This window comes from Arvicanthis niloticus, chromosome 2 (genome assembly GCF_011762505.2).
Source record: "Arvicanthis niloticus isolate mArvNil1 chromosome 2, mArvNil1.pat.X, whole genome shotgun sequence".
NCBI classification, from domain to species: Eukaryota; Metazoa; Chordata; class Mammalia; order Rodentia; family Muridae; genus Arvicanthis; species Arvicanthis niloticus.
This window is the reverse complement of record NC_047659.1, coordinates 63,976,048-64,002,128: the sequence shown is the minus strand read 5'-3', so window position 1 is coordinate 64,002,128 and position 26,081 is coordinate 63,976,048. Positions and strand designations below refer to the sequence as shown.

The window sequence follows — 26,081 nt, the reverse complement described above, 5'->3', positions numbered from 1 at the left end:
TGTTTTAAAGAATTCAAGGGTCTCAGTGTTTAATCACAACCTTTGGACAAGGAATGAGTGGGTAAGTTTTCTTGTCTAAAAAAAAAAATTAAAAATGTTTAATTTTGCTGTTTTTTATGCCTGTAATTATTCTTTCATTCAAATGTTAACCTTCATGTAAATACCCTAGATTTCCTCCTTATTTTGTGATTTGTTTTAGAGATCTGCTTTCTAAAGGCTACTAGTCCAGCCTGGTCTACAGAGTTAGTTCCAGGACAGCCAGGGCTACACAGAGAAACCCTGTCTCAAAAAACAAAAAACAACAAAAAACAAACAAACAAACAAAGGCTTCTAGGAATGTCTATGATTTCTTCTTGGTATCAAAGTGAAACTCTTGAATTGCAATGGCAACCACCACCTAGTTAATCAAAAATTTGAATGCTATTGAGACTACCATTTTTTTTTTTCACTTAGTGCATGGAAAGAAACATCATTTGAAGGTGTTCCCAGGAAGGCAATTCACATCTCTCAGACTTTTTCACTTCATTCATGAACAAAAATAATTAGGCGATATCCCTCAAAGTCTACTCTACATTATTTTAGCATGACTGAACTGAGGATGACCAGAAATTGGCTCACTGGGTGTTCAGTAAGGAGTCTGTTGGGTGGAGATTCTATTTAAGGGACTTTGCTTGCTCAAGGACCAGGATTCACAAGCTATTCATTGTTTGGTTCTAGCCTAATTTTCCCAAACCCAAACTTCTCCTTGAGTCATATTGTATTCCAGCAGGGACTAACTTCATATTGGGTTGGAGACAATTTCAGTTTATTTGAAATCTGTGGTCTAATTCTTCCTTGCAAGGTAGAAAAAGAACATAGCATCTCCTTTGATTTAAAGGTAGGTAAAGTGACTAGAGATAATGTAAGAAGTTTCTGAGAAGCCACAGTGTGTTGAACAACCTTATTTTCCCATTAGACCCACAAAAGTTCATTTGTACAGAATGGCTACATTTGATGATTTTGGGAGTGGTGGACTTAATTAAACTGGTAATTTTTATCCATTGAAAAATATAGCACAAAATTGGTAATTGAAAACATCCTCTTAAACTTTTAGATTATGTGAGTTACTATTTTGGAAGGACCAAGTCAGGAGCCCATAATTGGATGAGAATTTGACTTCTTTACTCTGAGATTAAGGAGTTTCTTCAACAGAAAGAGCTCCCCAAAATCACTGAAGATTATACTAGAAATAAGATCTTAACTCTAATGGTTTTCCAAATACAAAATGCACTGTAAATTATAACTATCCTAAAATGAAAGCCTGAAAAAATGGTTCTGAGTCTTAGAATTCACTACCATTTGTTTTATTGTGTTCAAGTAAGAGTATTTTTGAATATTCAATTTCTAGTTATAAAAGTAAATAAATTAAAATAATATAAAGTGATAGAAAGCTAATATATAATGCTTAACTAGATTTTGTTTACTAAATAAATGATTCATACATGTGTTATAAGTTGTTTTACATTATCTAAAATCCTATAAATGTCATGAATTTGTGTTAAAATCATTTTTTAAAAATAGGATTGCCTGATGTTCAGCACACGATTACTGAGCTCATGGCCAGTGTAAACGTGACTGAGCTGATCATCACTGGCCTTTTCCAGGATCAAGAGGTGCAGAAGGTGTGCTTTGTGCTCTTCCTTCCTGTGTACCTGGCCACAGTGCTGGGCAATGGCCTCATTGTTGTGACAATTAGTGTCAGCAAGAGTCTGAATTCTCCCATGTACATCTTCCTCAGCTCGCTGTCCCTGGTGGAGATTGGCTACTCCTCCACTGTCGTCCCTAAGTTCATCACTGATTTACTTGCTAAGGTTAAAACTATCTCCCTGAAGGGCTGTCTGGCTCAGATATTCTTCTTCCATTTCTTGGGGGTTGCTGAGATTCTCCTGCTTGTGGTGATGGCCTATGACCGCTACGTGGCCATCTGCAAACCTCTTCATTACATGAACATCATGAGTCGTCGAGTGTGTCACATGCTGGTGGCTGGCTCCTGGCTGGGGGGCCTCATTCACTCCATAATCCAGATCCTCATCACCATTCCATTGCCCTTCTGTGGTCCCAATGTGATTGACCACTACTTCTGTGACCTGCAGCCATTGTTTAAGCTTGCCTGCACTGACACCTTTATGGAGGGGGTTGTTGTGATGGCCAACAGTGGTTTAATCTCTGTAATTTCTCTCTTCTTCTTGGTGTCCTCCTATGCTGTCATCTTAATCAGCTTGAGGAACCATTCTGCAGAGGGGAGGCGCAAGGCCCTCTCCACCTGTGCCTCTCACATCACAGTGGTCACCCTATTCTTTGGACCTGCCATCTTTCTTTATCTACGACCCTCCTCCACCTTCACTGAAGACAAGCTTGTGGCTGTGTTCTACACAGTCATTACCCCCATGCTGAACCCCATCATCTACACACTCAGAAATGCAGAGGTGAAAAATGCCATGAAGAAGTTGTGGGGCAAACGGAACCCAGAGACAGAGTGAGAAGAGCAAGAAGCCATAGGAAATAATTTTTATAGTTAGTCTGTTGTTGATGTGGATTCTGTTGTCTTGGTTCATGTTCAAATATAAGAATAATAAGATGAACATAGTTCTTCTACTGCTGCACCTCTCTAGTAATCAAATGTTCCAAAGGCAGGCAGAGGTCAGATAGTCTTTCTGACATATTCGATTTGATTGGCTGCATAACTTCTTTGGTTGTGCAAAGTTACTTAAGGTTTGGGTAATCTGAAGGCTCAAAACAAATGCAAATGCAGAGAACATTTATATATATGCTTGTATTTTCTTTGACACATGGTAGTATTTTCTAATATTGGGTAAAGAATATTTTAAATTTGCTTACAATGTATAATAATAATTTTACAGTGATAGGCTTACATTTTCTCACAGGGTTAGCATCTCTTTCAGTTGTGAAAATTCAAGCTTCTTTCTAGTAGCTTTTTTGAAATACTTACCAGTCATGGTTGCCTTACTGAGTTATAAAACATTTTGAATTTTTTGTCCATCATCTGAATGTTTAAATACTTCTACCTTTTCCTTTCATTCCACTTGCTCATAAGTAACTTTCATTTTATCAAAAAGGATACCAACCAGAGGTATTATCAGGAATGGATAATGTAGTTATAGATTTTTCTTTTTCTAATGTGGATATAAACATGTTGTTGAGAATTTTACCCAGGGACTTTTCTGTTCTGAACCGCTGTTCGATTTTTATATTGTAGACCATCTGCTATCAGCCACCACAAAAGACAGTTTTACTTCTTGTGTAACGCTGGCACCAAAGAGTGCCTTCGTGTTCTCTCACAATGTCCAACATTTGTGAATCAAATTAATATGAAAATGACAGCATTCTAATTACAAATTAAGAAATAAGTCAAATGTTTTCACAAGAAGTAAGCGATGTTAAGCCCATGAGATATTAAAAATAAGCAGTGTTCGAGATGCTTAGTGTCTTAATTGAAGATTGAAGGACAGGGTCATTCATTGTCAACTTCACATCTCTGTCCCTTTATTGTAATGACCATGCCATGCATATTTCTTTTAATGGCTATTGTTATTTTTCTTCTTCAGTAAAGGGAGGTAAAAGAGTCCATGCCTGTCTACATTGTTTTATCTTGTAGAACCTCTTCAATGTCCCAATGCCTCTCCTCGATGTGAAACCTATTGAAAATATCTTACAATTGGTCACTGTTGGCTTTAAAATCGAATAGAACTGCATTTTCATCTGTATTCATCCAGCTTTTTTCAAGTGTGTGACATGCCAGAGTGGGCTGTGTTTACCCCAAGTACCTTTTGGGCTCTGAACTTATATATAATAGTAATTTTCGGCTACAGGACAAGGCATGTACAAATTTGTAAGCTGATGAAAACATTGTCTTGTGCTAATACATTGTATTTAATGTACGTATATATTTAAAGTACTTATTGTCACTAAACACTGAAAAATTTGAAATTGAATTTTAAGTTATTTAAACGTACATAAGCACACATTGTTAGTGACTATGAAACTTGGTAGCAAAAGTATGTTTTCTTCTTCAAACCTATAGATGTCTTAGTGTTAAAGATGAGACTTTTATCCCAGTTCCTTGATATCTATACAGCCAACTATCTCTAATTTCAAACTTTCACTAACCATCTCTTTATCCTTATATAGCCACTGTAAACACCCCAAATTCCCACGCAAGTGTTGAGGTGTCTGGAGAGAAGGGGCATTGGCAGCAGTTACAGGCCATGCCCAAGGAACAGTCCAAAGAAATATCAAAATGACACCATTCTACTTATGAATTAGGAAAGAAATCAAATGTTTGCACAAAGTAAATGATGTTAAGCCAATGAGATGTTAAAAATAAACACTGTTAGAAATACTTATTGTCTTAACTTGAACAATGAAGGTTGATTTCTTACTGGCCATCTAAGAATGCACTTAAAGCCTATTTAATTTCCTGCCTCATGATCACCTGTTTAATAGAAGGACTACATGGAGCTAGGGATTTTGCTGGATTATTTATTGAATGAATGAGTAGGTGGACATTTCAGAGGCAATTCTTGCATATTCTGTGGTTATGACCACCTTCATCATAGAGAGAGGCAGAACTACAGAGAGACCAAATGATTTTATAAATGCACACTATACACAAAGATGCAAATGTGAGAATGAGCAGGTGAAGTGAAGATACTGTAGATCAACACTACAGTTTTCTGTGAAAGTGGGAACAGGAGAACCAGAAGTTGGTATGAAATAGGCTTTCCTCAGTTGGATACTTACTCAGCAGCTGATCAAAACCTAGTGCCTAGGGACTTTCTTTTCCTCAACATCTATAATATTTATTTCAGCCAGAAGCTGTTTAAAGCAATATTGAAGTGTCACTAAAATAATTGCAAAATATTTATAAACATTTCCTGAGTCATTGTTTATTTGGCTAAGTTTTCCTATAGGGAAAAGAAATTCCATGGGGAAAATAGTCTGTTGATTATATGCGTGGATTCATTTATTATGAATAGTCCAGGTATGTAAGTATTTAATCACAGCCTTTGGACACTGTATGGATGAATAGGACTGCTATATCAAGACAGGATTTTTTTTAAGCCCTGAATATTCTACCCTTATGATTTCCATTTATAGCCTAAGTGTTATAATCCTAAATATTATTTTTGATACAGATGCCCTACAATTTTCTTGCCTTGCAATTTGCCCCAGTCACCAACCTTGTTTTTAAATACTCCATCAGGGTTTGACCCAGGAGACAGATCTAAGCCTTGAGTGGCAGGGCCATTTCAACCTCATACCCTCAAAGTCTAATGCATTGGAGAGAACACTGATTAGACTGCAGCTTTGGGAAATCAATTTACCTCTCTCAGACTCTTCCCTTTTCTTGTATGTTCAGGAGTTAGAATAGATTATTTTGAATTATTCTCCAAATTGTTTAGGGAGATGCTCCTAGGGAGGTTTAGCTGAGTGAGACCTGGGTTTGGGTCTTCAGTGCGAAATCTTATTTATGGTGACATTAGTTGAGAGACTTAATTTATTGAAGAAATCAGACTCTGTAAGGAGGAATCTGTTACTCCTTCCCTGTTAGTCTCCCCTCCCCCTCCCCCCCCCCAGCGCAATTCTTGAGCCATGTCTGTTTTGTTGGAACAGAGAATTTTATGGTGAATTAGAGACAATTTACTTGAAATCTATGTGATCCAATTCCTTTGTCCAAGACCAAACAGGAGTATACCAGCTCTTCTGACTTGAAGGTAGGTGAAATGACTTGAATTAAGACACTAAGTCCATGGGTCACTATAGATATCAGTTAATCCATTTTTATCTATCCTTGTCTTTATAGACTTTCATGCTCATATGAAGATTGTGCCCTTGGTTTCCAAGCTTCTTGGTGAGCCATTCATTGTAGGAAAAGAGGGGGGATTTATTTGTTGCTAAATGGGTGAGAGTAGAACAGAGGGAGAGGGAGAGGGAGAGGGAGAGGGAGAGGGAGGAGAGGGAGGGGGAGGGGGAGGGGGAGGGGGAGGGGAGAGGGGAGAGGGGAGAGGGGAGAGGGGAGAGGGGAGAGGGGAGAGGGGAGAGGGGAGAGGGGGAGGGGGGAGGGGAGAGGGGAGAGGGGAGAGGGGAGAGGGGAGAGGGGAGAGGGGAGAGGGGAGAGGGGAGGAGAGGGGAGAGGGGAGGAGAGGGGAGAGGGGAGAGGGGAGAGGGGAGGAGAGGGGAGAGGGGAGGAGAGGGGAGAGGGGAGAGGGGAGAGGGGAGAGGGGAGAGAGGGGAGAGGGGAGAGGGGGAGAGGGGAGAGGGGAGAGGGGAGAGGGGAGAGGGGAGAGGGGAGAGGGGAGGAGAGGGGAGGAGAGGGGAGGAGAGGGGAGGAGGAGGGGAGGAGAGGGGAGGAGAGGGGAGGAGAGGGGAGGAGAGGGGAGGAGAGGGGAGGAGAGGGGAGGAGAGGGAGGAGAGGGGAGGAGAGGGGAGGAGAGGGGAGGAGAGGGGAGGAGAGGGGGAGGAGAGGGGAGGAGAGGGGAGGAGAGGGAGGAGAGGGGAGGAGAGGGGAGGAGAGGGGAGGAGAGGGGAGGAGAGGGAGGGAGAGGGGAGGAGAGGGGAGGATAGGTGAGGATAGGGGAGGAGAGGGGAGGGGTGAGAGGGGAGGAGAGGGAGGAGAGGGGAGGAGAGGGGAGGAGAGGGGAGGAGAGAGGGAGGAGAGAGGGGAGGAGAGAGGGGAGGAGAGAGGGGAGGAGAGGGGAGGAGAGGGGAGGAGAGGGGAGGAGAGGGGAGGAGAGGGGAGGAGAGGGGAGGAGAGGGGAGGACGAGGGGAGGAGAGGGGAGAGGGGAGAGGGGAGAGGGGAGAGGGGGAGAGGGGAGAGGGGAGAGGGGGAGAGGGGGGAGAGGGGAGAGGGGAGAGGGGAGAGGGGGGAGAGGGGAGAGGGGAGAGGGGAGGGGGGAGAGGGGAGAGGGAGGAGAGGGGAGAGGGGAGGAGAGGGGAGAGGGGAGAGGGGAGAGGGGAGAGGGGAGAGGGGAGAGGGGAGAGGGGAGAGGGGAGAGGGGAGAGGGGAGAGGGGAGAGGGGAGAGGGGAGAGGGGAGAGGGGAGAGGGGAGGGGGGAGGGGGGAGAGTGGAGGGGGAGAGGGGAGGGGGGAGAGGGGAGGGGGGAGAGGGGAGGGGGGAGAGAGAGGGGGGAGAGAGAGGGGGGAGAGAGAGGGGGGAGAGAGAGGGGGGAGAGAGAGGGGGGAGAGAGGGGGGGAGAGAGAGGGGGGAGAGAGAGGGGAGGAGAGGGGGGGAGAGGGGGGAGAGAGGGGAGGGGAGAGAGGGGAGAGGGGGGAGAGAGGGGGGAGAGAGGGGGGAGGGGGGAGAGAGGGGGGAGGGGGGGGAGGGGTGTAGGGGGGGAGGGGGGGAGAGGGGGAGAGGGGGGAGAGGGGGGAGAGGGGGGAGAGGAGGGAGAGGGGGAGAGGGGGGAGAGGGGGGAGAGGGGGGAGAGGAGGGAGAGGGAGAGGGAGAGGGGGAGGGGGAGGGAGAGGGGGAGGGAGGGAGGGAGGGAGGGAGGGAGGGAGAGGGAGAGAGAGAGAGAGAGAGAGAGAGAGAGAGAGAGAGAGAGAAAAGAGAGAGGTCAAGTTTAAAAAGATATGTTATCAGATGTTATTTTTTTTCCTGATGGAGCATACAGCTTGAAAACATAGTACCCTGAATAAGTTTTTCCTACCTCTGAGTGATGTCTAAAATTGGTATAGTAAATTAAAGTGGTTGTATAGAGACTTGTATTTCTTTAGTGGATCAGAAATGATGTTCAGCCTCAGAGAAGAGGCATTGCTTTTCTAGGTAAATAAATATACCCATGACTTCTTACAACTATCACACTAAATTTGAACTCCTTTGTTTTGTATTATGCTTATACTACTAATGATGTATGATTCTGAGTAAAATGCGCAGATGCAGTGGTTAAACTGGCTGGTTTTAAATCCTGCCTCTGTTGCTGTGTAATTACTCGGAAGCTATAGATACAAATTAATTCATTTTTTTTGTTTTTATCTTCTTATACAAAAGCTGATAGCAATCAGATGCAGTTCCCAAGTTTCTTATCAAAATGAGATCAGTTAATACACATACCTTTAGATATATATGAGGCATAAGATGTCTCGGTTGGTAAGCATTCTTGCTTCCAAGTGTGATGGCCTGAATTCAGTTCCCCACATAGATGCCACAATATGGCCAGAAAGAAGAGAACTGACTTCTGCAAGTTGTCCTCTGAGCACCACACTTACGTTGTGGTGTGTGCACACATACATCAATAAATTAAGAAATGTAGTTTAAAACATTAAAAAATATCTGGAACTGTGGTAGGGCATTAAAAATCTGGCATATAATAGGTACTTCTGAAATGTTGGCTGTTATGGCTGCATAGATGGCTCAGTGTTAAGAGCACTTGCTACTCAGTTCTTAGCACTGACATACTGATACTGCTTGTATCTCCAGTTTTCAGGGATATGATGCTCTGTATGCTTGTAGTGTACGCACTTGGAAACACACACGCTCAGAAACAAACATGTAGCCCAAAAATATAAAAAAGAAGATTCTAGCCTTTCATATTCACTAAAATTCAAATAAACAAAGACTTAAAAAATTGTAATAATAATTTTGAGTAATATAATAGAATACATTTTTGTTGGAAGATAGAACATGGATACTACAATGACCAAATAACATGTCAATTGTTATGAATGTTAATGCATCAGAATGACAGAGAGGCATGAGAACTTATTCTGTAGCAGTGGAATTCTGATTACACTGTAGAGTGAAAGCAGAAAAGGACCAACCACCTTGTGCTGGGCAAATGGTCTGTAGTGTCTATTTGAGAAATGACTGTAAGAGAGCAAATTCAGTGAGAGCAATCTGAGAAAGACCTTAAAATCCTGAGAGCACAAATTTGTTCTGTGGGACACAAACAGAATGTTTTAAATACTCTGTTATTATTATTAATATTTAATTAACAATTATTTATTATTATTAAATGTGTATTTAAAAGATTTATTCAGAGATCAGAGAAGACAAGATGTATTTGAGTCATTTGGAAAAAACTCACTGTCTAAATAGGACTTGAATTGGGCTTGCAAGATGGGTAGGGTTGGAGGGGACAGATGAGGATACTTGGGATAAGTGAGGCTCTATGGTGGGAATCAGCAGTGTGTGTGTGTGTGTGTGTGTGTGTGTGTGTGTGTGTGTGTGTGTGTGGTGATGGAGAGGACTCTGACTTAAGCAATGCAAAGTAGAAGCCTGGGCGGATAAGGATGTAAATTGTTGAGAGATTTCAGATTATGAAAAGAACTAATTTTAATGTAGAGGATTTTATAATTGCTTTCTTTATGGATGTTGAACTAATAAGAACTAAAACTTAAGAGTGAGCAGAAAACATACTTGTTGCTGACAAAGATGATAAGGAAGATGGAAATTCATGTCTGTTATAAATGACCTTGGAAAGATTTAGTCCCTGAATTAGGGAACCATACACACTCATCTACTAACCAGTTTTAGTATGTTTAAAGTTGTTTTTAGAATATTTTTTTCTTGGATTTGGTGTGTGAGAATTTTATTGAGTATTTTTGCATTGATATTCATAAGGGAGATTGGTCTGAAGTTCTCTTTCTTTGTTTTGTCTTTGTGTGCTTGTTGGGCATAGGTGGGAGAGGAAGTCCTTGGTCCCGTGAAGGTTGGATGCCCCAGTGTGGGGGAATTCGAGGGCAGGGAGATGGGAGTGGGTAGGTGGAGGCACATCCTCATAGAAACAGGAGGAGGAGGGATGGGATAGGGGGTTTCTGGGTAGGGGGAAATAGGGAAAGTAGATAACATCTGAAATGTAAATAAATATCCAATAAAAAAGAATATTATTTCTTGAACATAAATTTAGAATAAGTGTTTCAAATATGAGCTATCAGCCAGGGACAGGAGGAGAATTGTGTAAGATCCAATGTTTCCCCCCAAGTAGAAAAAGTAAATCATGGCTTATCTCTTCAAACATAACTTCTTTTGGTCTTTTGGACGTATGATCTATTTTTATTGCTTTTCAATTTTATTTATTTAATTTTTGAGTTAAAAATTTTATACAATAGATTTTAATCATATACTTTCTCAATCCCCTACTACTCCCAGATCTCCGTCTTTCTACCCACCCAAGTTCATGTTTGAAGAGACAGGCCATTATTTACTCAATCCTACCAATCCATGAGCACGGCTTTCCATCTTCTGATATCTTATTCAGTTTGTTTCTTCAGGGACATGCACATCTTTCACTTGGTTAGAGTGACACCGAGATATTTTATATTATTTGTGGTTTTTGTGAAGGGTGTTGTTTCCCCAATTTCTTTCTGAGTTTGTTGTATAAAGAAGACCTCTTGATTTCTTTGAGTTAATTCTATATTCAGCCACTTTGGTGAAATTGTTTATGAGCTGTAGGAGTTCTCTGGTAGAATTTTGGGGATCGCTTATATATACTATCATATTACATGTGAATAGTGATACTTTGACTTCTTTCCAATTAGTATCTCCTTGACTTTGATTTGATCCTTTCGATTTTGTTGTTTTATTGATTTAGCTAGAACTTCAACTACTAGATTGAATAGGAGAGAGAGAGTGGGCAGACTTGTTCTTGATTTTAGTGGGATTTCTTCAAGTTTCTTTCCATTAAATTTGATGTTGGCTATTGGCTTGTTTTATATTTCTTTTTTAGGTTTAGGCTTATGCCTTGAATCTCTGATCTTTTTAACATGAAGGGGTACTGTATTTTGTCAAAGGCTTTTTTAGCTTAACAGATATTTCTTTTTTCTGTCAGTTTGTTCATATACGGAACCATCCCTGCATCCCTGGGATAATGCAACCTACTTGATCGTGGTGAATGATGGTTTTGATGTGTTCCTGGATTCAGTTTGTGAAAATTTTATTGAGTATTTTTATGTCGATGTTCATTAGGGAAATTAGTATGAAGTTCTTTTTGTTGAGTGTTTGTGTGGTTTATGTATCAATGTACTGTGGCTTCATACAATGAATTAGGTGGTGTTCCTTCCAATTCTATTTTGTGGAACAGTTTGAGCAGTATTAGTTTTAGCTTTTCTTTGAAAATTTGGTAAAATTCTGCACTAAAACCATCTGGCCCTGGGATTTTTTTTTCTTTTTTTTTCTTTTTTTTGGTTGGGATATGTTTAATGACTGCTTTTATTTCCTCAGGGGTTATGAGACTGTTTAGTCTACTTGACCTGAATTTAACTTTGGCTACTGGTATCTTTCTAGAAAATCATCCTTTTCATTTAGATTTTCTAGTTTAGTGGAGTACAGGCTTTTAAAGTAAAACCTAATGATTTTTTTTTATATTTCCCCAGTTTCTGTTGTTATGCTTTCCTTTTCATTTCTTATTTTGTTAATATGGATACTGTCTTTGTGCCTTTTAGTTAGTTTGGCAAAGGGTTTGTCTAGTTTGTTCATTTTCTCAAAGAACCAGCTCTTAGTTTTGTTGATTCTTTATATTGTTCTCTTTGTTTCTAATTGATTGATTTCAGTCCTGACTTTGACTCTGTCCTACCATTTACTAGTTTTGGGTGTGTTTGCTTCCTTTAGCTTTCATGTGTGCTGTTAAGTTGATAGTATGAAATTTCTTCTATTTCTTTATTAAGGCACATAGTGCTATGGATTTTCCTCTTAGAACTACTTTCATTGTGTTCCATAAGTTTAGGTATGTTGTGCCTTCATTTTCATTGAATTCTAGAAAGTCTTTAATTTCTTCCTTGACTAAGAGATCATTGAGTAGAGAGTTGTTCAGTTTCCATGAGTATGCGGGCTTTCTGTTGTTTCTGTTGTTGTTGAAGTCCAGCTTTAATCTGTGGTGATCTGATAGAATACAAAAGGGTTATTTCAATCTTCTTGTATCTGTTGAGGTTTGCTTTATGTCCCATCATATGGTCAGTTTGGAGAAGCTTCCATGAGGTGCTGAGAAGAAGGTATGTTCTTTTGTTTTTAATGAAAGACTCTGTAGATATCTGTTAAGTTCCTGTGTTTCATAACATGTTAGTTTCATCATTTCTTCATTTAGTTTCTGTTTCTATGACTTGTTCATTGGTGAGAGTGGGCTTTTCTTGTATGGTGTTGAAGATGTTTTTGGGCACTTAGAACCCAGAATCTTCATCCTCTTCTATTCCTATTATTTTTAGGTTTGGTCTTTTCATAGTGACCCAAATTTCCTAGATATTTTAAGTTAGGAACTTCTTACATTTGGCATTTTCTTTGTCTGACATACAGATTTCTTCTATGATATCTTCTATGCCTGAGATTCTCTTCCATCTCTTGTATTCTGTTGGTGATGATTCTGTCTGCAGTTCTCTTTCTTAGGTTTTCCACCTCTAGAGTTGCCTCCATTTGTGCTTTCTTTAATGCTTCTATTTCCATTTTTAGATTTGAACCATTTTATTAATTTCCTTGGCCTGCTTATATTGTCCTGTATTTATTTGAAAAATTTATTTGTTCCCTCTTTAAGGGCTTCTACCTGTTTGCTTGTGTTTTCCTATGTTTCTTTAAGGGAATTATTTATATCCTCTTTAAAGGCCTCTATCATCTTTATGAGATGGGATTTAAGGTCACAGTCTTACTCTTCAGGTTTGTTAGGATATTATGGGCTTGCTGTAGTAGGAGAGCTGGGTTCTGATGGTGCCATATTTCAGTGGATTCTGTGGATTATATTCTTGTGATTGCCTTTTGCTATATGCTTGTTTCTGGTGTTGGCAGCCTGTGTGTTCCAGGTTTGAGCAGGCCTCCTGGGAGGGTGCTGGAACTGGGTGTCTCAGGTTTGAGCAGACCTCCTTGGGGGCATGGGGGCCAACATGACTGCATGTGTAGGAGGTGACTGGAAGGAAGATGGAGTTGCAAAAGTGCAGGGCAGAGCCCAGAGTCTTTCTGGGTCCTAGTGGCTGGGGGTATGGGGGTATTGTCTTACCTGTGTGTCTATGGTTAAAATGGGTCTCCTGGGAGGCAGGCTGAGCTGTGGGGTGGGGTATAGTACATTGATTCCGGACTGCAGGTATAGGTGCAGACCAGAAGGAAGATGAATCTCTGACAGGATGGGTTAGAGTCCTTGGCCGCTTAGCTTGCTAGGGTCCTGCAGATGGGAGAATTGGGATGGGAGGGGGGTCTCACCCATGTGTCTCCAGTTAGAGCAGCTGTCTGGGAAGCAGGCAGAGATGTAGAAACATATTTCTTGATGCAAGACCTCTGCCTTGAGAAAAGTGAGGAAGAATTAGAACTGAATGGTATCAAAAGAAATACTCAAGAGGATGACCTATTAACTACAATGATGATAATACAAATACATGATCTATGTGTCCATCTAACCATCTATCATTTATCTATTTATAATATATCTTGAACTTTTTCATTCATAATCTGGGCTGAAATTTAGAAGGAGTTATTTTGAGTTATATTTTCTATGTAAATATGGGCAAATAAACATTTCTCTGAATTTCTATTTTCTGTTAATAGCTAAATGAAGTTAAAATAGAATAAATTAAACTACTAAACTACTAACATTTAATGGTGAATGAGAATATACTGGCTGAGCAGTAAGGATTTAGCAAAATAGTCTGAGCTTTTGAGAATGATTTTAGTGAAATTAAATTGTACTGAAATCTTCTGACTTTTATTTTCAGCCTCCTACTATCTGATGTACAACATACTTGAGCTGACTCCATGGCCAATGGAAACAATGTGACTGAGTTAATTTTCACCGGCCTTTTCCAGGATCCAGAGGTGCAGAAAGTGTGCTTTGTGCTCTTCCTTCCTGTGTATGTGGCCACAGTGCTGGGCAATGGTTTTATTGTTGTGGCAGTCAGCATCAGTAAAACTTTATGTTCTCCCATGTATTTCTTCCTCAGCTCACTGTCCCTGGTGGAGATCTGCTACTCCTCTACAATTGTCCCTAAGTTCATCACTGATTTACTTGCTAAGGTTAAAACCATCTCCCTGAAGGGCTGTCTGACTCAGATATTTTTCTCCCATTTCTTGGGTGTTGCTGAGATTCTCCTGCTTGTGGTGATGGCCTATGACCACTATGTGGCCATCTGCAAACCTCTTCATTACATGAACATCATGAATCATCAAGTGTGTCACATGTTGGTGGCTGGCTCCTGGCTGGGGGGCCTCATTCACTCCATAATCCAGATCCTCATCACCATTCCATTGCCCTTCTGTGGTCCCAATGTGATTGACCACTACTTCTGTGACCTGCAGCCATTGTTTAAGCTTGCCTGCACTGACACCTTTATGGAGGGGGTTGTTGTGATGGTCAACAGTGGCTTAATCTCTATAATCTCTGTCTGCATCTTGGTGTCTTCCTATGCTATAATCTTAATCAGCTTGAGGAACCATTCTGCAGAGGGGAGGCGCAAGGCCCTCTCCACCTGTGCCTCTCACATCACAGTGGTCACCTTGTTCTTTGGACCTGCCACCTTCATTTATCTACGACCCTCCTCCACCTTCACTGAAGATAAGCTTGTGGCTGTGTTCTACACGGTCATTACCCCCATGCTGAACCCTATCATCTACACATTCAGAAATGCAGAGGTGAAAAATGCCATAAAGAAGTTGTGGGGCAAAAGGAACCCAGACATAGAGTGAAAAGAGCAAGAAGTTATGGGAAACGGTTTTTATAGTTAGTCTGTTGTTGATGTGGATTCTGTTGTTTTGGTTCATGTTCAAATATAAGAATAATAAGATGAACATAGTTCTTCTACTGCTGTACCTCTCTAGTAATCAAATGCTCCAAAGCCAGGCAGAGGTCAGATCTTTCTGACATATTCGATTTGATTGGCTGCATAACTTCTTTGGTTGTGCAAAGTTACTTAAGGTCTGAAGGTTCAAAACGAATGCAAATGCAGAGAACATTTATAAACATGCCTGTATTTTACTTTGACTTCTATTATAGGGAAAAGAATATTTTTAATATTTGCATACAATATATAATAATCATTTTACAGTGATAGGCTTATTGTTATCTCACAGAGTTAGTATGACTTTTAGTTGAGAAAAGTCAACATTCTTTTTAGTAACAATTTTGAAATATTTACCAGCCATGGTTGCCTGTTGATCCTACGCCATGTATGAGCAGGGATGATCTTCTCATCTTGTGGGATCTTCTTCAATTTCTTTCCTCGGAGATTTGAAGTTCTTGTTATGCAGATGTTTTAGAGTTATATCAAGATATTTAATTAGAAGCTGTAAAAGCCTTTGGTAAAATCCAACAACCCTTCATGTTAAAAGTATTAGAAAAATTAGGGATACAGGGCACATTCCTAAACATAATTAAAGCAATGTACATCAACCTAATAGCCAACATCAAACTAAATGGGGAGAAACTTAGAGAATTTCCACTAAAATCAGGGACAAGACAAGGCTACCCACTCCCTCCATATCTATTAATATTGAAGTTTTAGCCAGAGCAATAAGACAATTAAAGGAGATGAAGGCGTTATAAATTGGAAAGGAAGAAGTCAAAGTATCACTATTTGCAGATGAAATGACAGTAGGCATTAGCAACTTTGGTGCAGAATTCTACCAGAGAACTTCTATAGCCAAACAAACAAACAAACAAACACCTTTAGCAAAGTGACTCGATACATAATTAAGTCAAAGAAATCAGTGGCCTTCCTTTATACAAATGATAAATGGGCTGAGAAAGAAATTAAGGAAACAACACCCTTTATAATAGCCATGAATTTTTCATTTTCTAATGTGGATATAAGCGTGTTTTGAGAATTGTACCCAGGGACTTTTCTGTTCTGATTGGCTGTTAGATTCTTATATTGTAGACTGATACCAGCTACCACAATAGACAATTTTACTTCTTGTGTTACACTGGCATCAAAGAGTGTCTTTGTGCTCTCTCACAATATTCAACATTTGTAAATCAAAGTACTATTAAAATGACAGCATTTTCCTTATGTATTCGGAATAAGTCAAATGTTTTCACAAATAGAAAGTGGTGTTAAGCCTATGAGATATTAAAAATTATGTTAGAAATGCTTATTGTCTTAATTGAGGAATGAAGGACAAGTTGATTCTCACTAACCATCTAAAAATGCACTTAAAGCCTATTTAATTTCCTGCCTCACGATCACCTGTTTAGCAGAAGGACTACATGGAGCTAGGGATTTTGCTGGATTATTTATTGAATGAATGAGTAGGTGGATGTTTCAGAGGTAATTCTTGCATATTCTGTGGTTATGACCACTTTCATCATAGAGAGAGGCAGAACTACAGAGAGACCAAATGATTTTATAAATGCACACTATACACAAATATGCAAATGTGAGCATGAGCAGGTGAAGTGAAGATACTGTAGATCAACACTACAGTTTTCTGTGAAAGTGGGAACAGGAGAACCAGAAGTTGGTATGAAATAGGCTTTCCTCAGTTGGATACTTACTCAGCAGCTGACCAAATCCTAGTGCCTAGGGACTATCTTTTCGTCAAACAAACAAACAAACACCCCCCCCAAACTATGGCATTTATTTCAGCCAGAAGTTGTTTAAAGCAATTTTGAAGTGTCACTAATGTAATTGCTTTTATAAACATTCCCTGAGTTATCATTTATTTGACTACGTTTTCCTGTAGGGAAAAGAAATCCCATGGGGATGATAGTCTCTTGATTATGTGCATGGATTCATTTATTACGTGTAGTCCACATATGTGGGCACTTAATTACAGCCTTTCGATAGTGTGTGCATGGATAGGACTGCTACATGAAAACAGGATTTTTTAATCCTTGATTATTCTATTCTTTTATTTATAGTCTAGGTGTTTTACATCTAAATATTATTCTTGATATAGATGCCCTACATTTGCTCCAGTCATCAGACATGTTTTTAAATATTCCTAGGTGTTTGACCCAAAGGACAGCTCTAAACCTTGAATAGCAGGGCCATTTTCACTTCATACCCTCAAATTCTAATGCACTGGAGAGAACATTGATTAGACTGTGGCTTTGGGAAGTCAATTCACCTCTCTCAGATTCTTCCCTTTTTTGTATGTTCAGGAGTTAAAATAGATCATTTTGAATTATTCTCCAAATTGTTTAGGGAGATGCTCTTAGGGTGGTTTAGCTGAGTGTGACATGGGCTAGGTTCTTCAGTGTGAAATCTTCTTGGTAGCAACATTAGTTGAGAGACTTCATTTATTGAAGAAATTAGAATCTACACTGAGTAGTCTGATACTACTCCCTCCCAGCACAACATTCCCTAAAGCCATGGTCTGATTCATGGAAGCAGAAAATGCTATGGTGAATAAGGGATGATTTATTTGAAATCTATGTGATCTATTCCTTCCTCCAAGACAGGGTGTGAACACACCAGGTCTTCTGACCTGAAGGTAAGTGAAATGACCAGAGTTAAGGCACTTAGTCTATGGGTCACTACAAACAGCAGTTAACTCATTTTTCTCTATCCATGTCTTTATAGACTTAACATGTTCATCTGAAGATTCTCTTCTTGTTTTCAATGTTTTTGGTAAGTCTTTTATTGTAGGAAAAGGGGGGAATTTATTAATTGCTAAATGTGTGAGAGTATAAGAGTGAGAGAGGAATAAATAGAGAAAGGACAGCGTTGATGAATAAGAATAGGTCACATTTAAAACATAGGTTATCAGATGTCATTCTTCTTCCTGTTGGGAAATACAGCCTGCGAAAACATGTCCCTGCAAATTTTTCTTCCTTCCCGAGTAATGTCTCAAATTGGTATGTTAAATTAACGTGATATGTACAGATAATTTTACTTCTTTAGTGGATGAGAAATGATGTTCAACCTCAGAGAAGAGGCATTGCTTTTGTAGGTAAATAAATATACCCAATGACTTCTTAGAACTCCTTTGTTCTGTTTTATGTTTATACTACTAATGATGTATGATTCTGGGTAAATTTACAGGTATGATATTTAAACTGGTTGTTATTTAAATCTTAGCTTTGGTGAGTAATTATTCAGAATCTATAAATACAAGTTTATTCATTTATTTGTGTTTCATATGCAAAAGCTGATAACTATCAGAGGCAGTTTTCAAGTTTCTTATCAAAATTGGGGTGGATTGGATTAGCATACATGATTTTAAAGCATGATACATTAGATCACAAGACAGCTCAATGAGTAAAGACACTTGCTTCCAAGTGTGATGACCTGAATTCATTCCCTCACATATGTTCCTCAAGGTGGGAGAACTGACTTCTTTAAGTTGTTTTCTGAGTACCACACCCACACTGTAGCACATATACACTAATAAATCAAGAAATGCCATTTAAAACATTAAAAAATGTCTGGAGCTGTGTTAGGGTACTGAAAGTATGGCATATTAGGTAATTTTGAAATGTTCATTCTTGGAGCTGGAGAGATGGCTCAGTGGTTAATAGCACTTACTACTTTGGGAGAGGACCTGGATTCTATTCATATCAGTGATATGGGTGCTTACAACTTCTTGCAACTTCATTTTCTGGGAATATGGTGTTCAATCCTGGCCTTTACAGGCACCTGAATTCTCATGGCGCACACTCAGAAACACATATATACACACAAAATTAAAATTGGAAAACACACACACACCTACCTACTATCCATTTTCAGTATGTTTAGAGCTGTTTTAGGAAAAATTTTTCTTGCACATGTATTTAAAAAAAATGCTTCAACCATGAGACATCAGTCAGGGAACAGGAAGAGAATTGTTTTGGGTGCAGTGTTTCTAGGCTTCAACTCAAGTAGAAGGAATATATAATGGCCTTTCATTTCAAGCTTAACGTTTTTTGGTTCTATAATCTATTTTTATTGGTTTTGAATGTTTAATTTTTTATTAAAAATTTTCATACACTATACTTTAATCTTATTTTTTCCAATTTCCTACTACTCCCAGATTCCCCCTACCCACCCAACTTCATGTTCTTTTTCTTCCAAAAAAGATCAAACAATCAACAGTAACCTTCTCAAACTACCATAGAAAACCCTACCATTCAAAAAACCCATGGAAATCCTGAGTCTGTATTATGTGGTCTAATTACTTCTGGGCATGAAGCCTGCACTGGAATGTCGTTGATATTCTCAGTGTCACTCAGTGGGAAAAAAACTGACTTTTCTCTCTTCCAGCAGGAATCAGTTGCAAATAGTTTTTGGTTAGAGGTGGGAATTTCATCTTCTTCTCCTCCATACTGGGATTTTGTATGGCTTGACTTTGTGCAGGACTTGTGCATGCTGTCAGTTCTGTGAGTTTACATGGACATCGACCCTATTGTGTCTGGAAACATAACCTTTTCCTTTTCATCAGCTCTGTGTTTCCTATATTTAATCTCTCTGTTGCTCCCACTCACCTGATCCTACTGAGCTATTGGGAAATTTCTCTGTCTCTTTGTAATGAGTGTCTTTCGGGAGACTTGGTGTTAGATGGCTGGAAATGATTGTAGAAGAGTGTGGAAATTTAGTTAGTTTAATACACTCAGAGATGTGAACATTTGTTAGAAGTCATAGAGGATTCTGCCTTGAGTAAAGTGAGGACTGGCACAGCTGATGGCAGGAAACCGCATGGAAGACACTGGGAAAGATCAGAAGGAACAGGAATATGTTTCTCTATGAAGTGTATAGTTTTATTTTCTATAACTTTGGAAGTTGGATCTCTAGTTGGTGACTGGATCATGATGGCTTATTCTGTTCATGCATCACAGGCTTAGAGGATGAGCAGCATTGCTGCAGAGGGGGCTTCTCTTCTTGTTTGCTCTGTGTCATCACAGGATGTCTCTGCCACACCAAGGGAATACAACCCCTTTGATTCCGAGTTTGCTTTGCCCTTCTCAGCTTTCAGAACTATGAACTAATAACTGTTTATTCTTTATGAATGACAAGTCATGTGAAGAAGCATTTATATATTTCAGGCGTAATAATTCTCTGATGACAAGAAGGACACAAAGAGTTGGAGCAGAATGGCATCAGAAAGAATACTCAAGAGGAAGACCTATTAAATGCAATGAAGATAGTATAAATATATGATCTATATATCCATCTATCCATCTATCATCTATGTACCTATAGTATATCTTGAACTCTTAAATTCATAATGCCTTGTGATGATTAGAAAGATACCTGGGATGAAAGTTAGAAAGACTTATTCTGAGTTACATTTTCTGTGTGACCATGGGTAAACAAACATTTCTCTGCATTTCTGTTTTCTGTTAATAGCTAGATGCAATTAAAATATATAATAAATTAAACCATTAAACTACTAACATTTAATGGTGAATGAGAATATCTGGCTGAGCAGTTAGTATTTAGAAAAACAGCCTCAGCTTTTGAGAATGATTTCAGTGAAAGTGACTCGTGCTGCAATATTTTGACTTCTTTTTCAGCCTCCTACTATCAGATGTACAACATACTTGAGCTGACTCCATGGCCAATGGAAACAATGTGACTGAGTTAATTTTCACCGGCTTTTTCCAGGATCCAGAGGTGCAGAAGGTGTGCTTTGTGGTCTTCCTTCCTGTGTATGTGGCCACAGTGCTGGGCAGCAGTCTTATTGTTATGGCCGTCAGCATCAGTAAGATTTTACATTCTCCCATGTACTTCTTCATCAGCTCCTTGTCCCTGGTGGAAATCTGCTACTCCTCTACAATTGTCCCTAAGTTCATCACCGACTTACTTGCTAAGATTAAAACCATCTCCCTGAAGGGCTGTCTGACTCAGATATTTTTCTCCCTTTTTTTTTTTTTTTTTTTTTTTTTTTTTTTTTTTTTTTTTTTTTTTTTGGCATTGTTGAAGTCATTTTGCTCGTGGTGATGGCCTATGACCATTACACTGTGTTTTTGTTTAGTTTCTGTTTCAGTGACCTGTCCATTGGTGAGAGTGGGGTGTTGAAGTCCCCCACTATTATTGTGTGAAGTTCAATGTGTAGTTTGAGCTTTAGTAAAGTTACTTTTATAAATGTGTGTGCCCTTGCATTTGGGGCATAGATGTTCAAAATTGTGACTTCATCTTGGTGAATTTTTCCTTTGATGGGTATGAAGTGTTCTTCCCTATCTCTTTTGATTATGTTTGGTTGAAAGTCTATTTTATTTGATATTAGAATGGTGACTCCTTCTTGTTTATTGGGACTGTTTGCTTGGAAAACTTTTTTCCAGAACTTTACTGTCTTCCTACTGAGGTAGTTCCTGTCTTCACTACTGAGGTGCGTTCTTGTATGCAGCAAAACGATGTATCCTGTTTATGATTCTAGTCTGTTAGTCTGTGTCTTTTTATTGGAGATTTGAGTCCATTGATGTTGAGAGACATCTCAACAATGATTGTTGATTAAAGACCAATGATTGTTACTGTTATTTTGTCATAGGATGTGGGAGTATGTATGTGTGATACTCTTCTTTTGGTTTTGCTGTGAGATGATTAATGTCTTGTGTTTTCTTGGGAGTGGTTACACTCCTAGTGTTGGAGGTTTGCTTCTAGTAACCTCTGTAGGGCTGATTAGAGAGATATTGTTTAAATTTGGTTTTGTCATGGAATATCTTGGTGATTGAGTGTTTAGATGGGTATAGTATAGTAGCCTGGGTGGGCATCTATGGTCTTTTAGGGTCTACTTGACATCTGTCCAAGATCTGGCCTTTAATGTCTCTCTTGAGAAGTCTGGAGTAATTCTGATAGGTGTGCATTTGTACACCTTTTGCCTTTTCCCCTTATAGCTTTTAATATTCATTGTTCTGTACATTTAGTATTTTATTACATGGCAGGAGGATTTTCTTTTTTCTCATTTGGTGTTCTGTAGGCCTCCTATATGTTTATGGCCATCTCTTTCTTTAGGTTAGGAAAGTTTTTTTTTTCTATGATTTTGTTTAAGATGTTTTCTGGCCATTTGAACTGGGAATCTTTACCCTCTTGCATTCCTATTATTTTTTGGTTTGGTCTTTTCCTTGTGTTCCAAATTTCCTGGATGTTTTGGTTAGGAGCCTTTTTGCACTTTGTATTTCCTTTGACTGTTGTGTCAATTATTTCTGTGGTACATTCTATGCCTTAGATTCTCTCCTATCTCTTTTACTCTTTTTGTGATGCTTGCATCTGTGACTCCTGATCTCTTTCCTAGGGTTTTATCTTCAGGGTTGCCCCCATTTGTGATTTCTTTATTGTTTCTATTTTCATTTTTAGGTCATGGACGATTTTGTTCAATTCCTTCACCTCGTTTTTGTATTCTCCTATATTTCTTTAAAGAATTTATATGTTTCTTCTTTAAGGGCTTCTACCTGTGTGCCTATGTTTTCCTGTATTTCTTTAAAGGAGCTATTTATATCCTTCTCAAAGGCCTCTATCATCTTTCTGAGACAGGATTTTAGGTCAGAATCTAGCTCTTCAGGTGTGGTAGGGTAGTCAAGGCTTGCTGTGGCAAGATACATGGTTTCTGATGGTGTAAAATTACATTGGCTTATGTTCCTGTGCTTGCCTTTCACCAGTTGGTCATATCTGGTGTTAACTGTCCTGAGTGTCTCAGAGTGGAGCAGTTCTCCTTGGAGGCAAGTAGAAAACTGTGTAGTCTGGGAGAGCAGACCTCCTGGAAGACAGGCAGGCTTTTGGGTCAGGGATTGGCATGTTGATCTGCCATGGGTTCAGGTGGAGGTGCAGACTGCAAAGGGGATCCTGAAGTTATTTTGTAAATTATAAACATTGTACATGAATGCAAGAACTGATAGACTCAATGGGAACAATCCGTGCTATAAGTTTACATAGGAGTAGAAATAGGAAATAGAGGTGAGGAGGCGAAAGTGGGGGTGCTATAAGCCAATTTACTGCTAAATGAGTTCATTTTCATGTCCTGGCTTCCAGTCCTGTTTCTCCTATCTATTATTTTTGAATTTATACTTAGTAAGAGAAGTCTGAGCACAAATGTGTCCTACATGGCTGATTTTCTTTTTCTTCTTTGACTTTCTAGTTATCAAGAGAATGAGCTTCATGCAAAAGTTACTGATTAATTTTAAATATTCTCTTTGGGTCACAGTTTTGTCACAAAGTTTCCCTCTGGAGAAGAGAAATTCCATGGAAAGTTTTTTCCTTGATTATAGCCTGTGAGTTAATAAAAAATTCAAGTGTCTCAGTGTTTAATCACAACCTTTGAACAAGGAATGAGTGGGTAAGTTTTCTTGTCTAAAAAAATTAAAAATGTTTAATTTTGCTGTTTTTTTATCCCTGTAATTATTGTTTCATTAAAATGTTAACCTTCATGTCAGTACCCTAGATTTCATCCTTATTTTGTGATTTGTTTCAGAGATCAGTTACACTGCTTTTTAAAGGATAATGGAATGTCCATGATTTCTTTTTGGAGACAAAGTGAAACTCTTGAATGACAATGACAACTACCACTCAGTATAATAAAAAAAAATCTCAATGCATGGAGAGAAATATAATTTAAAGTGTTCCTGGGAAGGCAATTCACATCACTCAGACTTTTTCACTTTATTCATGAACAGAAATAATTAGGATATATCCTTCTAAGTCTACTCTACATTATTTTAGTATAGCTGAACTGAGGATGACCAGAAATTGGCTCACTGGGTGTTCAGTAAGGAATGTGTTGGGTGGAGTCTCTATTTAAGGGACCTTGCTTGCTCAAGGTCAAGATTCACAAGCTATTCATTGTTCGGTTCTAGCCTAATTTTCCCAAACCCAAACTTCTCCTTGAGTCATATTGTATTCCAGCAGGGACTAACTTCATGTTGGGTTGGAGACAATTTCAGGTATTTGAAATCTGTAGTCTCATTCCTTCTTGCAAGATAGAGAAAGAACACAGCATTTCTTTTGAATTAAAGCCAGGTAAAGTGACAAGAAATAATGTAACAAGTTTCTGAGAAGCCACAGTGTGTTGAACAACCTTATTTTCCCACAAAGGCTCATTTGTACAGAATGGCTCCATTTGATGATTTTGGGAGTGGTGGACTTAATTAAACTGGTAATTTTTATCCATTGAAAAATATAGAATAAAAATGATGATTTAAAAAGTCCTCTTAAGGTTTAAGATTATGTGAGTTACTATTTTGGAAGGACCAAGTCGGACCCCTTAATTGGATGAGAATTTGACTTCTTCACTCTGAGGTAAATGAGTTTCTTCAACAGAAAGAGCTCCCAGAAATCACTGAAGATTATACTAGAAATAAAGGTCGTAACTCTAATGGCTTCCCAAATTCAAAATACACTGTGATTATAACTATCCCACAATGAAAGACTGAAAAAATGGCTTTGAGTCTTAGAATTCACTAGTTTTTGTTTTATTGTGTTCATGTAAGAGTATTTTTGAATATTTATTTTCTAGTTACAAAAGTAAATAAATTAAAATAATATAAGGTGATAGAATGCTAATATATAACGCTTAACTAGATTTTGTTGACTAAATAAATGATTCATACATATGTCATAAGTTGTTTTGCATTACCTAAAATACTATAAATGTTGTGAATTGATTCCCTGATGTCCAGCACACGATTACTGAGCCCATGGCCAGTGTAAACGTGACTGAGTTGATCATCACTGGCCTTTTCCAGGATCCAGTAGTGCAGAAGGTGTGCTTTGTGCTGTTCCTTCCTGTGTACCTGGCCACAGTGGTGGGCAATGGCCTCATTGTTGTGACAATTAGTGTCAGCAAGAGTCTGAATTCTCCCATGTACATCTTCCTCAGCTCGCTGTCCCTGGTGGAGATTGGCTACTCCTCCACTGTTGCCCCTAAGTTCATCACTGATTTACTTGCTAAGGTTAAAACTATCTCCCTGAAGGGCTGTCTGGCTCAGATATTCTTCTTCCATTTCTTGGGGTCTGCTGAGATTCTCCTGCTTGTGGTGATGGCCTATGACCGCTACGTGGCCATCTGCAAACCTCTTCATTACATGAACATCATGAGTCGTCAAGTGTGTCACATGCTGGTGGCTGGCTCCTGGCTGGGGGGCCTCATTCACTCCATAATCCAGATCCTCATCACCATTCCATTGCCCTTCTGTGGTCCCAATGTGATTGACCACTACTTCTGTGACCTGCAGCCATTGTTTAAGCTTGCCTGCACTGACACCTTTATGGAGGGGGTTGTTGTGATGGTCAACAGTGGCTTAATCTCTATAATCTCTGTCTGCATCTTGGTGTCCTCCTATGCTATCATCTTAATCAGCTTGAGGAACCATTCTGCAGAGGGGAGGCGCAAGGCCCTCTCCACCTGTGCCTCTCATATCACAGTGGTCATTCTGTTCTTTGGGCCTGGTGCATTTATTTATACAAGACCCTCCTCTACCTTCACTGAAGATAAACTTGTGTCTGTGTTCTACACAGTCATTACCCCAATGCTGAACCCCATTGTCTATACCCTAAGGAATACAGAAATGAAAAATGCTTTAAGAATGTTCTGGAACCAAAAGGACAACTGAGGGTCCACAAGAAAGTTAAAAATAGTCTTGGTTTTAGTGCTTAATGAAATGGGTTCTATTTTTAGTAGAATTTTGTTTTTCTTTTTTGTTTCTTTTCTTTTTTTAAAATCTATTGCAAGTTGTAGTAAAATTATCTTTATGGTAAAGTTTCCTAGAAGTCTTGCACTTTGGTCTGCTTTTCTTTAACTGCTTAGGTTTAAATCTAGTCTACAAACATGGAGCCAGGTCATTAAATTTCAAAGCTTTGTTTTTAAACTAATTAAACTAATGTTTCCTCTCTTGAAACTACATGTTATGTTTATGTTTACTTATAACAACTCATGTTTCCATGAGTTTTAATCTATCTCAGTGAGTAGAATGTAGTTAATATGGATCATTGTGAGATATTAGATTTAATGTGATTTTTCCCTATGAACTCTGCAGAGCTGTCACACAGCACAAGAGTTGTCCATTTTCCATGTTTTATTCCCTGTAAACTTCTTTTGTTATTATTGTCATTTAGGACCACTATGTATGAAGTAAATATAAGGGTTACTGGAACATAAGAGCTATGACACCAGGCTGTGGGCCTGACACACAGTGTGACTGAGAGTTGGGTGGCATAAACAAGGATAGCACTAGCAAAGTGGACATTCATGTCTTTAGTAGAA

The 26,081-nt window shown here is 39.2% G+C and overlaps 3 protein-coding genes across 6 annotated transcripts; all 3 read left to right on the top strand.

Moving 5' to 3' along the window:
- Positions 1-21: 21 nt before the first annotated feature.
- Positions 22-25,716, top strand: LOC117703952 (olfactory receptor 4B13-like). 4 transcript variants are annotated; one of them, XR_013108692.1, is made up of 4 exons: positions 16,746-17,402; positions 17,492-17,539; positions 20,404-20,512; positions 22,962-23,091. XR_013108692.1 is itself a non-coding variant. In XM_076929182.1 (2 exons), exon 2 carries the CDS (start codon positions 24,517-24,519, stop codon positions 25,429-25,431), a length of 915 nt encoding a protein of 304 aa, XP_076785297.1. In that variant the 5' UTR covers positions 22-61; positions 23,295-24,516; the 3' UTR covers positions 25,432-25,716. The 4 variants fall into 4 exon arrangements, 1 of the variants encoding a protein (XP_076785297.1); XR_013108691.1 differs by having other exon boundaries at positions 20,495-20,591; positions 23,028-23,058; XM_076929182.1 differs by lacking the exons at positions 16,746-17,402; positions 17,492-17,539; positions 20,404-20,512; positions 22,962-23,091 and adding exons at positions 22-61; positions 23,295-25,716.
- LOC117703798 (olfactory receptor 4B13-like) lies at positions 1,566-3,625 on the top strand. The gene has a single exon (XM_034495634.2). The coding sequence runs from the start codon at positions 1,596-1,598 to the stop codon at positions 2,517-2,519; it is 924 nt and encodes a 307-aa protein (XP_034351525.1). The 5' UTR covers positions 1,566-1,595; the 3' UTR covers positions 2,520-3,625.
- LOC117703930 (olfactory receptor 4B13-like) lies at positions 13,728-14,654 on the top strand. The gene has a single exon (XM_034495823.1). It carries the CDS (start codon positions 13,728-13,730, stop codon positions 14,652-14,654), a length of 927 nt encoding a protein of 308 aa, XP_034351714.1.
- Positions 25,717-26,081: the final 365 nt, after the last annotated feature.